The sequence below is a fragment of the Bombina bombina genome, chromosome 5, assembly GCF_027579735.1.
Source record: "Bombina bombina isolate aBomBom1 chromosome 5, aBomBom1.pri, whole genome shotgun sequence".
NCBI lineage: Eukaryota > Metazoa > Chordata > Amphibia > Anura > Bombinatoridae > Bombina > Bombina bombina.
Window position 1 is genome coordinate 1157061061 of NC_069503.1, and position 13853 is coordinate 1157074913.

General features: G+C 44.0%; 1 protein-coding gene across 1 annotated transcript in view; it reads left to right on the top strand.

The window, feature by feature from the left end:
• MROH1 (maestro heat like repeat family member 1) overlaps positions 1–13853 on the top strand; it is a 1587326-nt gene that overhangs the window by 191834 nt on the left and 1381639 nt on the right. Inside the window, exon 5 of the mRNA XM_053715983.1 lies at positions 2915–3066. Coding sequence (XP_053571958.1) covers positions 2915–3066 — 152 coding nt within the window. The remainder of the gene's footprint in view (positions 1–2914; positions 3067–13853) is intronic.

Genomic DNA, 13853 nt, shown 5'->3' on the forward strand with positions numbered 1-13853 from the left:
ACGGTGGCACTAGCAGGGACTGAGCACATAAACATGTCACTGTCATTAGTACACTGTGGCACTAGCAGATACTGAGCACATAAACATGTCACTGTCATTAGTACACTTTGCCCCTAGCAGGGACTGAGCACATAAACATGTCACTGTCATTAGTACACTTTGCCCCTAGCAGGGACTGAGCACATAAACATGTCACTGTCATTAGTACACTGTGGCACTAGCAGGTACTGAGCATATAAACATGTCACTGCCATTAGTACACTGTGACCCTAGCAGGTACTGAGCACATAAAAATGTCACTGTCATTAGTATTCTGTGACCCTAGCAGGTACTGAGCACATAAACATGTCACTGTCATTAGTACACTGTGGCATTAGCAGGGACTGAGCACATAAACATGTCACTGTCATTAGTACACAGTGGCACTAGCAGAGACTGAGCACATAAACATGTCACTGTCATTAGTACTCTGTGGCCCTAGCAGGGACTGAACACTAAAACATGTCACTGTCATTAGTACACTGTGGCATTAGCAGGGACTGAGCACATAAACATGTCACTGTCATTAGTACACTGTGGCACTAACAGGGACTGAGCACATAAACATATCACTGTCATTAGTACACTGTGACACTAGCAGGGACTGAGCATATAAACATGTCACTGTCATTAGTACCCTGTGGCATTAGCAGGGACTGAGCACATAAACATGTCACTGTCATTAGTACCCTGTGGCACTAGCAGGGACTGAGCACATAAACATGTCACTGTCATTAGTACCCTGTGGCATTAGCAGGGACTGAGCACATAAACATGTCACTGTCATTAGTACACTGTGGCATTAGCAGGGACTGAGCACATAAACATGTCTCTGTCATTAGTACACTGTGGCATTAGCAGGGACTGAGCACATAAACATGTCTCTGTCATTAGTACACTGTGGCATTAGCAGGGACTGAGCACATAAACATGTCTCTGTCATTAGTACACTGTGGCACTAGCAGGGACTGAGCATATACACGTCACTGTCATTAGTACACTGGCACTAGCAGGTACTGAGCACATAAAGATGTCACTGTCATTAGTACACTGTGACCCTAGCAGGTACTGAGCACATAAACATGTCACTGTCATTAGTACACTGTGGCACTAGCAGGGACTGAGCATATACACATGTCACTGTCATTAGTACAATGTACCCCTAGCAGGGACTGAGCACATAAACATGTCACTGTCATTAGTACACTTTGCCCCTAGCAGGGACTGAGCACATAAACATGTCACTGTCATTAGTACACTGTGACACTAGCAGGGACTGAGCACATAAATATGTCACTGTCATTAGTACACTGTGGCCCTAGCAGGTACTGAGCACATAAACATGTCACTGTCATTAGAACACTTTGCCCCTAGCAAGGACTGAGCACATAAACATGTCACTGTCATTAGTACACTGTGACACTAGCAGGGACTGAGCACATAAACATGTCACTTTCATTAGTACACTGTGGCACTAGCAGGTACTGAGCACATAAACATGTCACTGTCATTAGTACACTTTGCCCCTAGCAGGGACTGAGCACATAAACATGTCACTGTCATTAGTACACTTTGCCCCTAGCAGGGACTGAGCACATAAACATGTCACTGTCATTAGTACACTTTGCCCCAGCAGGTACTGAGCATATAAACATGTCACTGTCATTAGTACACAGTGGCACTAGCAGAGACTGAGCACATAAACATTTCACTGTCATTAGTACACTGTGGCATTAGCAGGGACTGAGCACATAAACATGTCACTGTCATTAGTACACTGTAGCACTAGCAGAGACTGAGCACATAAACATGTCAGTGTCATTAGAACACTGTGGCACTAGCAGGTACTGAGCACATAAACATGTCACTGTCATTAGTACACTGTGGCATTAGCAGGGACTGAGCACATAAACATGTCACTGTCATTAGTACACTGTGGCACTAACAGGGACTGAGCACATAAACCTGTCACTGTCATTAGTACACTGTGGCATTAGCAGGGACTGAGCACATAAACATGTCTCTGTCATTAGTACACTGTGGCATTAGCAGGGACTGAGCATATAAACATGTCACTGTCATTAGTACACAGTGGCACTAGCAGAGACTGAGCACATAAACATTTCACTGTCATTAGCACACTGTAGCACTAGCAGAGACTGAGCGCATAAACATGTCACTGTCAATAGTACTCTGTGGCCTAGCAGGGACTGAACACTAAAACATGTCACTGTCATAAGTACACTGTGGCATTAGCAGGGACTGAGCACATAAACATGTCACTGTCATTAGTACACAGTGGCACTAGCAGAGACTGAGCACATAAACATTTCACTGTCATTAGCACACTGTAGCACTAGCAGAGACTGAGCGCATAAACATGTCACTGTCAATAGTACTCTGTGGCCTAGCAGGGACTGAACACTAAAACATGTCACTGTCATAAGTACACTGTGGCACTAGCAGAGACTGAGCACATAAACCTGTCACTGTCATTAGTACACTGTGGCCTAGCAGGGACTGAACACTAAAACATGTCACTGTCATAAGTACACTGTGGCACTAGCAGGTACTGAGCACATAAACATGTCATTAGTACACTGTGGCACTAGCAGACACTGAGCACATAAACATGTCACTGTCATTAGTACACTGTGTTACTAGCATGAACTGAGCACATAAAGATGTCACTGTCATTAGTACACTGTGACACTAGCAGGTACTGAGCACATAAACATGTCACTGTCATTACTACACTGTGGCCCTAGCAGGGACTGAACACATAGCATTATTACACTGGTGCTGGCTGGTATATTGTGCAGCTTGATGCATCTTTTAGCATCTAATGACTTTTTCCTGTATCATTTGCCATCAGCTCTGCAGCATTTCAGTGAGAGTATACAGGAGTATCTAGCAAATCTGGACAAGGCCCCAGACCCCACAGTGAGGAAGGATATATTCTCCAGTGAAATATTCAGCGCATATGATGTGCTCTTTAACAACTGGCTGCAGAACAGAGAGTCTAAGGTGAGCAGATACCGTGATCAAGGGAGTGACAGAGCCGTTTATATACTGTCTTTATATATAATTAGTGCTCATATCAAAGGGCTGCACAAAGCTTGCTTTACCCTGTGTTGTACGGTCTCTGCTATATCCTTGTGTTGTACTGTCTGTTGTTTTGTGCTGCCTGTGCTATATCCTTGTGTTGTACTGTCTGTGTTATATCCTTGTTGCACTGTCTATTGTTTTGTACTGTCTGTGCTATATCCTTGTGTTGTACTGTCTGTTGTGTTGTACTGTCTGTGCTTTATCCTATGTTGTACTGTCTGCGCTTTATCCTGTGTTGTACTGTCTGTGTTTTATCCGATGTTGTTCTGTCTGTGCTATGTCCTGTGTTGTACTGTCTGTGCTTTATCCGATGTTCTGTTTGTGCTATGTCCTGTGTTGTACTGTCTGCTTCATCCTGTGTTGTTCTGTCTGTGCTATATTCTGTATTGTACTGCCTGTGCGTTATCCTGTGTTGTTCTGTCTGTGCTTTATCATGTGTTGTTCTGACTGTGCTTTATCATGTGGTGTTCTTTCTGTGCTTTATCATGTGTTGAACTGTCTGTGCTTTATCCTGTTTTGTACGGTATGTGTTTTATCCTGCGTTGTACTGTCTCCACTTTATCCTGTGTTGTACTGTCTGTGCTTTATCCTGTGAGGTACTGTCTGTTGTGTTGTTCTGCCTGTGCTTTATCCTGTGTTGTACTGTCTGTGCTATGTCCTGTGTCGTGGTGCCTGTTCTTTATCCTGTGTTGTACTGTCTGTGCTTTATCCTGTGAGGTACTGTCTGTTGTGTTGTTCTGCCTGTGCTTTATCCTGTGTTGTACTGTCTGTGCTATGTCCTGTGTCGTGGTGCCTGTTCTTTATCCTGTGTTGTACTGTCTGTGCTTTATCCTGTGAGGTACTGTCTGTTGTGTTGTTCTGCCTGTGCTTTATCCTGTGTTGTACTGTCTGCGCTTTATCCTGTGTTGTACTGTCTGTGCTTTATCCTGTGTTGTACTGTCTGTGCTTTATCCTGTGTTGTACTGTCTGTGCTATATCCTGTGTTGTACTGTCTGTGCTTTATCCTGTGTTGTACTGTTTTTTCTTCATCCTGTGTTGTACTGTCTGTGCTATGTCTTGTTTTGTACTGCCTGTGCTTTATCTTATGTTGTTCTGTCTGTGGTATATTCTGTGTTGTACTGCCTGTGCTTTATCCTGTGTTGTTCTGTCTCTGCTTTATCATGTCTTCTACGGTCTGTGCTGCATCCCGTGTTGTACTGTCTGTGCTGCATCCCGTGTTGTACTGTCTGTGCTGCATCCCGTGTTGTACTGTCTGTGCTGCATCCCGTGTTGTACTGTCTGTGCTGCATCCCGTGTTGTACTGTCTGTGCTGCATCCCGTGTTGTACTGTCTGTGCTGCATCCCGTGTTGTACTGTCTGTGCTGCATCCCGTGTTGTACTGTCTGTGCTGCATCCCGTGTTGTACTGTCTGTGCTGCATCCCGTGTTGAACTGTCTGCTTTATCCTGTTTTGTACGGTCTGTGCTTTATCCTGCGTTGTACTGTCTCCACTTTATTCTGCGTTGTACTGTCTGTGCTTTATCCTGTGAGGTTCTGTCTGTTGTGGTGTTCTGCCTGTGCTTTATCCTGTGCTTTATCCTGTGTTGTACTGTCTGTGCTTTATCCTGTATTGTACTGTCTTTACTTTATCCTGTGTTGTGCTGCCTGTGCTTTGTCCTGTGTTGTGCTGCCTGTGCTTTGTCCTGTGTTGTGCTGCCTGTGCTTTATCCTGTGTTGTTCTGTCTGTGCTATATCCTGTGTTGTACTATCTGTGCTATATCCTGTGTTGTACTGTCTGTGCTATATCCTGTGTTGTACTGTCTGTGCTATATCCTGTGTTGTACTGTCTGTGCTATATCCTGTGTTGTACTGTCTGTGCTATATCCTGTGTTGTACGGTATGTGCTTTATCCTGCATTGTACTGTTTGTGCTATATCCTGTGTTGTACTGTCTGTGCTATATCCTGTGTTGTACGGTATGTGCTTTATCCTGCATTGTACTGTTTGTGCTATATCCTGTGTTGTACTGTCTGTGCTTTATCCTGTGAGGTACTGTCTGTTGTGTTGTGCTGCCTGTGCTTTATCCTGTGTTGTTCTGTCTGTGCTTCATCCTGTGTTGTACTGTCTGTGCTATATTCTGTGTTGTACTTCCTGTGCTTTATCCTGTGCTGTTTTGTCTGTGCTTAGTCCTGTGTTGTACGGTCTGTGCTTAGTCCTGTGTTGTACGGTCTGTGCTTAGTCCTGTGTTGTACGGTCTGTGCTTAGTCCTGTGTTGTACGGTCTGTGCTTAGTCCTGTGTTGTACGGTCTGTGCTTAGTCCTGTGTTGTATCCTGCTTAATACATTGTTGTGTTGTAGTGTCTATGCTATATCCTGTGTTGCATCCTGCTTAATACATTGTTGTGTTGTACTGCCTGTGCTGTATCCTGCACAATACATTATTTTGTTGCACTGTCTGTGCTGTATCCTGCACAATACATTATTGTGTTGTACTGTCTGTGCTATATCCTGTGTTGTACTGTCTGTGCTATATTCTGTGTTGTACTTTCTGTGCTATATTCGGTGTTGTACTGTCTGTGCTTTATCCTGTGAGGTACTGTCTGTTGTGTTGTGCTGTCTGTGCTTTATCCTGTGTTGTACTTTCTGTGCTTTATCCTGTGTTGTACTGTCTGTGCTATATTCTGTGTTGTACGGTCTGTGCTATATTCTGTGTTGTACTGTCTGTGCTATATTCTGTGTTGTACTGTCTGTGCTTTATCCTGTGTTGTACTGTCTGTGCTTTATCCTGTGTTGTACTGTCTGTGCTATATCCTGTGTTGTACTGTCTGTGCTATATTCTGTGTTGTACTGTCTGTGCTATATTCTGGGTTGTACTGTCTGTGCTATATTCTGGGTTGTACTGTCTGTGCTATATTCTGGGTTGTACTGTCTGTGCTATATTCTGGGTTGTACTGTCTGTGCTATATTCTGGGTTGTACTGTCTGTGCTATATTCTGTGCTATAGATGTTCCAGCTACTTGCTCATGGATTACAAATTGGAGCTCAGACCTATGTGAGACCCAGAGTCCCTGCGGAGTATCATTTACAAAGACAGAAAAGTCTCTCTTTACATCATCTGAATGATACAGGGACACATCATTTCCCTAATGGGACTTAAGCCATAACTAGCCTCAGGTGTCACGGGAGACTCTTCCCTAGCCTCACCACGAGGGACTCTGGTATTTCCTACTGCAATCCTCTGCGGTACTCAATACCTGCACTGGATGTGTTCTTTACTGGATACTTCTGCAGCTGCATTAACGTTGACATGCCTGGTAAGCCAGTGGAGGGGTGCTATCTAAGGCAAGTGCCTTTACACAGCCCAGAGGCTATTTGTAGGTACTCTGATACAGGTACAGCATAGCCTGGGGACTTAACCTGCGCCCCTTGTGACACAATTTCTTTCCAATGGCATGGAGAATCCACAAATCCATTCTAATTACTAGTGGGAATTCAACTCCTGGCCACCAGGAGGAGGCAAAGAACACCCCAGCAAAGCTTTAAGTATCCTCCTACATCCCACAATCCCCAATCATTCTTTGCCTTGTACGTCTAAAGATATCATTTAATGGGTAGTTTCCTTGTGAACAAGGATTGGCGCAATGCTGTGTCCACGTAATCCTCTTTAGTTGTGGTGTCTTTTAGCAGTTAGAAGATGGCGAGGTAGTCCTTGCTTCTATTCCAACATTTATGCTACCCCTATATAGAAATTCAGGGTTGGTTAGTCTGATATTCTTTTCTCCAACATAGGTGTGTCCGGTCCACGGCGTCATCCTTACTTGTGGGATATTCTCTTCCCCAACAGGAAATGGCAAAGAGCCCAGCAAAGCTGGTCACATGATCCCTCCTAGGCTCCGCCTACCCCAGTCATTCTCTTTGCCGTTGTACAGGCAACATCTCCACGGAGATGGCTTAGAGTTTTTTAGTGTTTAACTGTAGTTTTTATTATTCAATCAAGAGTTTGTTATTTTAAAATAGTGCTGGTATGTACTATTTACTCAGAAACAGAAAAGAGATGAAGATTTCTGTTTGTATGAGGAAAATGATTTTAGCAACCGTCACTAAAATCCATGGCTGTTCCACACAGGACTGTTGAGAGCAATTAACTTCAGTTGGGGGAACAGTGAGCAGTCTCTTGCTGCTTGAGGTATGACACATTCTAACAAGACGATGTAATGCTGGAAGCTGTCATTTTCCCTATGGGATCCGGTAAGCCATGTTTATAAAGATCGTAAATAAGGGCTTCACAAGGGCTTATTAAGACTGTAGACTTTTTCTGGGCTAAATCGATTCATTATTAACACATATTTAGCCTTGAGGAATCATTTTATCTGGGTATTTTGATATAATAATATCGGCAGAGCCTCATTTTCGCGCCGGTGTTGCGCACTTGTTTTTGAGAGGCATGACATGCAGTCGCATGTGAGAGGAGCTCTGATACTTAGAAAAGACTTTCTGAAGGCGTCATTTGGTATCGTATTCCCCTTTGGGCTTGGTTGGGTCTCAGCAAAGCAGATACCAGGGACTGTAAAGGGGTTAAAGTTAAAAACGGCTCCGGTTCCGTTATTTTAAGGGTTAAAGCTTCCAAATTTGGTGTGCAATACTTTTAAGGCTTTAAGACACTGTGGTGAAAATTTGGTGAATTTTGAACAATTCCTTCATGTTTTTTCGCAATTGCAGTAATAAAGTGTGTTCAGTTTAAAATTTAAAGTGACAGTAACGGTTTTATTTTAAAACGTTTTTTGTACTTTGTTATCAAGTTTATGCCTGTTTAACATGTCTGAACTACCAGATAGACTGTGTTCTGAATGTGGGGAAGCCAGGATTCCTATTCATTTAAATAAATGTGATTTATGTGACAATGACAATGATGCCCAAGATGATTCCTCAAGTGAGGGGAGTAAGCATGGTACTGCATCATTCCCTCCTTCGTCTACACGAGTCTTGCCCACTCAGGAGGCCCCTAGTACATCTAGCGCGCCAATACTCCTTACTATGCAACAATTAACGGCTGTAATGGATAATTCTGTCAAAAACATTTTAGCCAAAATGAACACTTACCAGCGTAAGCGTGACTGCTCTGTTTTAGATACTGAAGAGCATGACGACGCTGATAATAATGGTTCTGAAGGGCCCCTAACCCAGTCTGATGGGGCCAGGGAGGTTTTGTCTGAGGGAGAAATTACTGATTCAGGGAACATTTCTCAACAAGCTGAACCTGATGTGATTACGTTTAAATTTAAATTGGAACATCTCCGCATTCTGCTCAAGGAGGTATTATCCACTCTGGATGATTGTGACAAGTTGGTCATCCCAGAGAAACTATGTAAAATGGACAAGTTCCTAGAGGTCCCGGGACTCCCAGAAGCTTTTCCTATACCCAAGCGGGTGGCGGACATTGTTAATAAAGAATGGGAAAGGCCCGGTATTCCTTTCGTCCCTCCCCCCATATTTAAAAAATTGTTTCCTATGGTCGACCCCAGAAAGGACTTATGGCAGACAGTCCCCAAGGTCGAGGGAGCGGTTTCCACTTTAAACAAACGCACCACTATACCCATAGAGGATAGTTGTGCTTTTAAAGATCCTATGGATAAGAAATTAGAAGGTTTACTTAAAAAGATGTTTGTTCAGCAGGGTTACCTTCTACAACCTATTTCATGCATTGTCCCTGTAGCTACAGCCGCATGTTTCTGGTTCGATGAGCTGATAAAGGCGGTCGATAGTGATTCTCCCCCTTATGAGGAGATTATGGACAGAATCAATGCTCTCAAATTGGCTAATTCTTTCACCCTAGACGCCACTTTGCAATTGGCTAGGTTAGCGGCTAAGAATTCAGGGTTTGCTATTGTGGCGCGCAGAGCGCTTTGGTTGAAATCTTGGTCAGCTGATGCGTCTTCCAAGAACAAGCTACTTAACATTCCTTTCAAGGGGAAAACGCTGTTTGGCCCTGACTTGAAAGAGATTATCTCTGATATCACTGGGGGTAAGGGCCACGCCCTTCCTCAGGATCGGCCTTTCAAGGCAAAAAATAAACCTAATTTTCGTCCCTTTCGGAGAAACGGACCAGCCCAAAGTGCTACGTCCTCTAAGCAAGAGGGTAATACTTCTCAAGCCAAGCCAGCTTGGAGACCAATGCAAGGCTGGAACAAGGGAAAGCAGGCCAAGAAACCTGCCACTGCTACCAAGACAGCATGAAATGTTGGCCCCCGATCCGGGACCGGATCTGGTGGGGGGCAGACTCTCTCTCTTCGCTCAGGCTTGGGCAAGAGATGTTCTGGATCCTTGGGCGCTAGAAATAGTCTCCCAAGGTTATCTTCTGGAATTCAAGGGGCTTCCCCCAAGGGGGAGGTTCCACAGGTCTCAGTTGTCTTCAGACCACATAAAAAGACAGGCATTCTTACATTGTGTAGAAGACCTGTTAAAAATGGGAGTGATTCATCCTGTTCCATTAAGAGAACAAGGGATGGGGTTCTACTCCAATCTGTTCATAGTTCCCAAAAAAGAGGGAACGTTCAGACCAATCTTAGATCTCAAGATCTTAAACAAGTTTCTCAAGGTTCCATCGTTCAAGATGGAAACCATTCGAACTATTCTTCCTTCCATCCAGGAAGGTCAATTCATGACCACGGTGGATTTAAAGGATGCGTATCTACATATTCCTATCCACAAGGAACATCATCGGTTCCTAAGGTTCGCATTCCTGGACAAGCATTACCAGTTCGTGGCGCTTCCTTTCGGATTAGCCACTGCTCCAAGGATTTTCACAAAGGTTCTAGGGTCCCTTCTAGCTGTGCTAAGACCAAGGGGCATTGCTGTAGTACCTTACTTGGACGACATTCTGATTCAAGCGTCGTCCCTTCCTCAAGCAAAGGCTCACACGGACATTGTCCTGGCCTTTCTCAGATCTCACGGATGGAAAGTGAACGTGGAAAAGAGTTCTCTATCTCCGTCAACAAGGGTTCCCTTCTTGGGAACAATAATAGACTCCTTAGAAATGAGGATTTTTCTGACAGAGGCCAGAAAAACAAAACTTCTAGACTCTTGTCGGATACTTCATTCCGTTCCTCTTCCTTCCATAGCGCAGTGCATGGAAGTGATCGGTTTGATGGTAGCGGCAATGGACATAGTTCCTTTTGCGCGCATTCATCTAAGACCATTACAACTGTGCATGCTCAGTCAGTGGAATGGGGACTATACAGACTTGTCTCCGAAGATACAAGTAAATCAGAGGACCAGAGACTCACTCCGTTGGTGGCTGTCCCTGGACAACCTGTCACAAGGGATGACATTCCGCAGACCGGAGTGGGTCATCGTCACGACCGACGCCAGTCTGATGGGCTGGGGCGCGGTCTGGGGATCCCTGAAAGCTCAGGGTCTTTGGTCTCGGGAAGAATCTCTTCTACCGATAAATATTCTGGAACTGAGAGCGATATTCAATGCTCTCAAGGCTTGGCCTCAGCTAGCGAGCGCCAAGTTCATACGGTTTCAATCAGACAACATGACAACTGTTGCGTACATCAACCATCAGGGGGGAACAAGGAGTTCCCTAGCGATGGAAGAAGTGACCAAAATCATTCTATGGGCGGAGTCTCACTCCTGCCACCTGTCTGCTATCCACATCCCAGGAGTGGAAAATTGGGAAGCGGATTTTCTGAGTCGTCAGACATTGCATCCGGGGGAGTGGGAACTCCATCCGGAAATCTTTGCCCAAGTCACTCAGCTGTGGGGCATTCCAGACATGGATCTGATGGCCTCTCGTCAGAACTTCAAAGTTCCTTGCTACGGGTCCAGATCCAGGGATCCCAAGGCGGCTCTAGTGGATGCACTAGTGGCACCTTGGACCTTCAAACTAGCTTATGTGTTCCCGCCATTTCCTCTCATCCCCAGGCTGGTAGCCAGGATCAATCAGGAGAGGGCGTCGGTGATCTTGATAGCTCCTGCGTGGCCACGCAGGACTTGGTATGCAGATCTGGTGAATATGTCATCGGCTCCACCTTGGAAGCTACCTTTGAGACGAGACCTTCTTGTTCAGGGTCCGTTCGAACATCCGAATCTGGTTTCACTCCAGCTGACTGCTTGGAGATTGAACGCTTGATCTTATCGAAGCGAGGGTTCTCAGATTCTGTTATCGATACTCTTGTTCAGGCCAGAAAGCCTGTAACTAGAAAGATTTACCACAAAATTTGGAAAAAATATATCTGTTGGTGTGAATCTAAAGGATTCCCTTGGGACAAGGTTAAGATTCCTAAGATTCTATCCTTCCTTCAAGAAGGATTGGAAAAAGGTTTATCTGCTAGTTCCCTGAAGGGACAGATTTCTGCCTTGTCTGTGTTACTTCACAAAAAGCTGGCAGCTGTGCCAGATGTTCAAGCCTTTGTTCAGGCTCTGGTTAGAATTAAGCCTGTTTACAAACCTTTGACTCCTCCTTGGAGTCTCAACTTAGTTCTTTCAGTTCTTCAGGGGGTTCCGTTTGAACCCCTACATTCCGTTGATATTAAGTTATTATCTTGGAAAGTTTTGTTTTTAGTTGCGATTTCTTCTGCTAGAAGAGTTTCAGAATTATCTGCTCTGCAGTGTTCTCCTCCTTATCTGGTGTTCCATGCAGATAAGGTGGTTTTACGTACTAAACCTGGTTTTCTTCCAAAAGTTGTTTCTAACAAAAACATTAACCAGGAGATTATCGTACCTTCTCTGTGTCCGAAACCAGTTTCAAAGAAGGAACGTTTGTTGCACAATTTGGATGTTGTTCGCGCTCTAAAATTCTATTTAGATGCTACAAAGGATTTTAGACAAACATCTTCCTTGTTTGTTGTTTATTCTGGTAAAAGGAGAGGTCAAAAAGCAACTTCTACCTCTCTCTCTTTTTGGATTAAAAGCATCATCAGATTGGCTTACGAGACTGCCGGACGGCAGCCTCCCGAAAGAATCACGGCTCATTCCACTAGGGCTGTGGCTTCCACATGGGCCTTCAAGAACGAGGCTTCTGTTGATCAGATATGTAGGGCAGCGACTTGGTCTTCACTGCACACTTTTACCAAATTTTACAAGTTTGATACTTTTGCTTCTTCTGAGGCTATTTTTGGGAGAAAGGTTTTGCAAGCCGTGGTGCCTTCCATTTAGGTGACCTGATTTGCTCCCTCCCTTCATCCGTGTCCTAAAGCTTTGGTATTGGTTCCCACAAGTAAGGATGACGCCGTGGACCGGACACACCTATGTTGGAGAAAACAGAATTTATGTTTACCTGATAAATTACTTTCTCCAACGGTGTGTCCGGTCCACGGCCCACCCTGGTTTTTTTAATCAGGTCTGATAATTTATTTTCTTTAACTACAGTCACCACGGTACCATATGGTTTCTCCTATGCAAATATTCCTCCTTAACGTCGGTCGAATGACTGGGGTAGGCGGAGCCTAGGAGGGATCATGTGACCAGCTTTGCTGGGCTCTTTGCCATTTCCTGTTGGGGAAGAGAATATCCCACAAGTAAGGATGACGCCGTGGACCGGACACACCGTTGGAGAAAGTAATTTATCAGGTAAACATAAATTCTGTTTTTCTTCAGGTCAGCTGATTCTGTCATACTTGAGAAGCTGTTCCTTCCCTGCAGCTATATTTCACAGATAAGTGCTTTTTACCTTCTAGGTTAGGATATGGCACTTCTGGGGGTTAATCCTTTTAGTGGAAGTCTGCGAAATATCCCTTCACATTGGGGATTATATTTGGGCAGCAGGTCCAGGGCAATATTCTGCTTGGGAGATTTAAAGGGTGTAAACGTTCCCTTTTTAATTTGTGAGGCTGACTCTTGAGGGCTTAATTAGGCTGATGTAATCCCCTTTATATCTAGGGGCTCTACCTGATAATCGGACTGTGGCTCAGGGGACAATAATTATCTTTATGTGCTTCACTGTGTTAGATGCTGCGCTTTATTTCTGTCACATTCTTCGTTGAGCGGATCCTTTTGATATTCAGTCCGCTTTCAGCTTTCTGATTGAAAGATCATCGGAGCCTTTTTCTCCTACTAATCTAGAGGGGTGATGAGTGAAAGCAGCCTGACCTTTTATTAATTACTGTGGATGAACTTGTGAGCCTGCATTTTTGAGTGGTCAGACTTTAGCTCTAAATACAGCACTCCTGACTTCCTTGTGTCCCCGGAGGGGTGAGTTTAACTCAGCAGATCTTGGGATATAGAAGTGCCTGTTTCTTTCCCTACATATTTTCTAAAAGCATTTTTTTTTTTAAATGTATTTTATTGAGGTTATAAACACGAGCAAGGTAATAATGTAATTATGGACATAAGCATATGTCTATTTATGTAACACTGTCCACAGAGTCCATAAGATATACAGAAATATTAACATGTAGAACAGTAGTTTCAAGTTTATCATAAAAACGGTTAAAAATGCCAACCTTACACCTACAGTATCATGGTACAAAGATAAGCATAGTATCTCTAGGTATAAGTGTACCTGACCTATATGAACAACCTCTTTTTTATATTTGACGGCCTATTTCCCAATGTTCCAGTTGGTCACTCTTGGACCTAAAAGAATAACAATACAATAGCTTGGGAATAGTATTACCAGGATCGCTATGGGATAAACATTAATTGTATGTCATATTGTCAACTGGAATTAGTGAGTGTTGTGATAACATTGGATAATGAAACCAATAGACATATAGGTAATACCATAG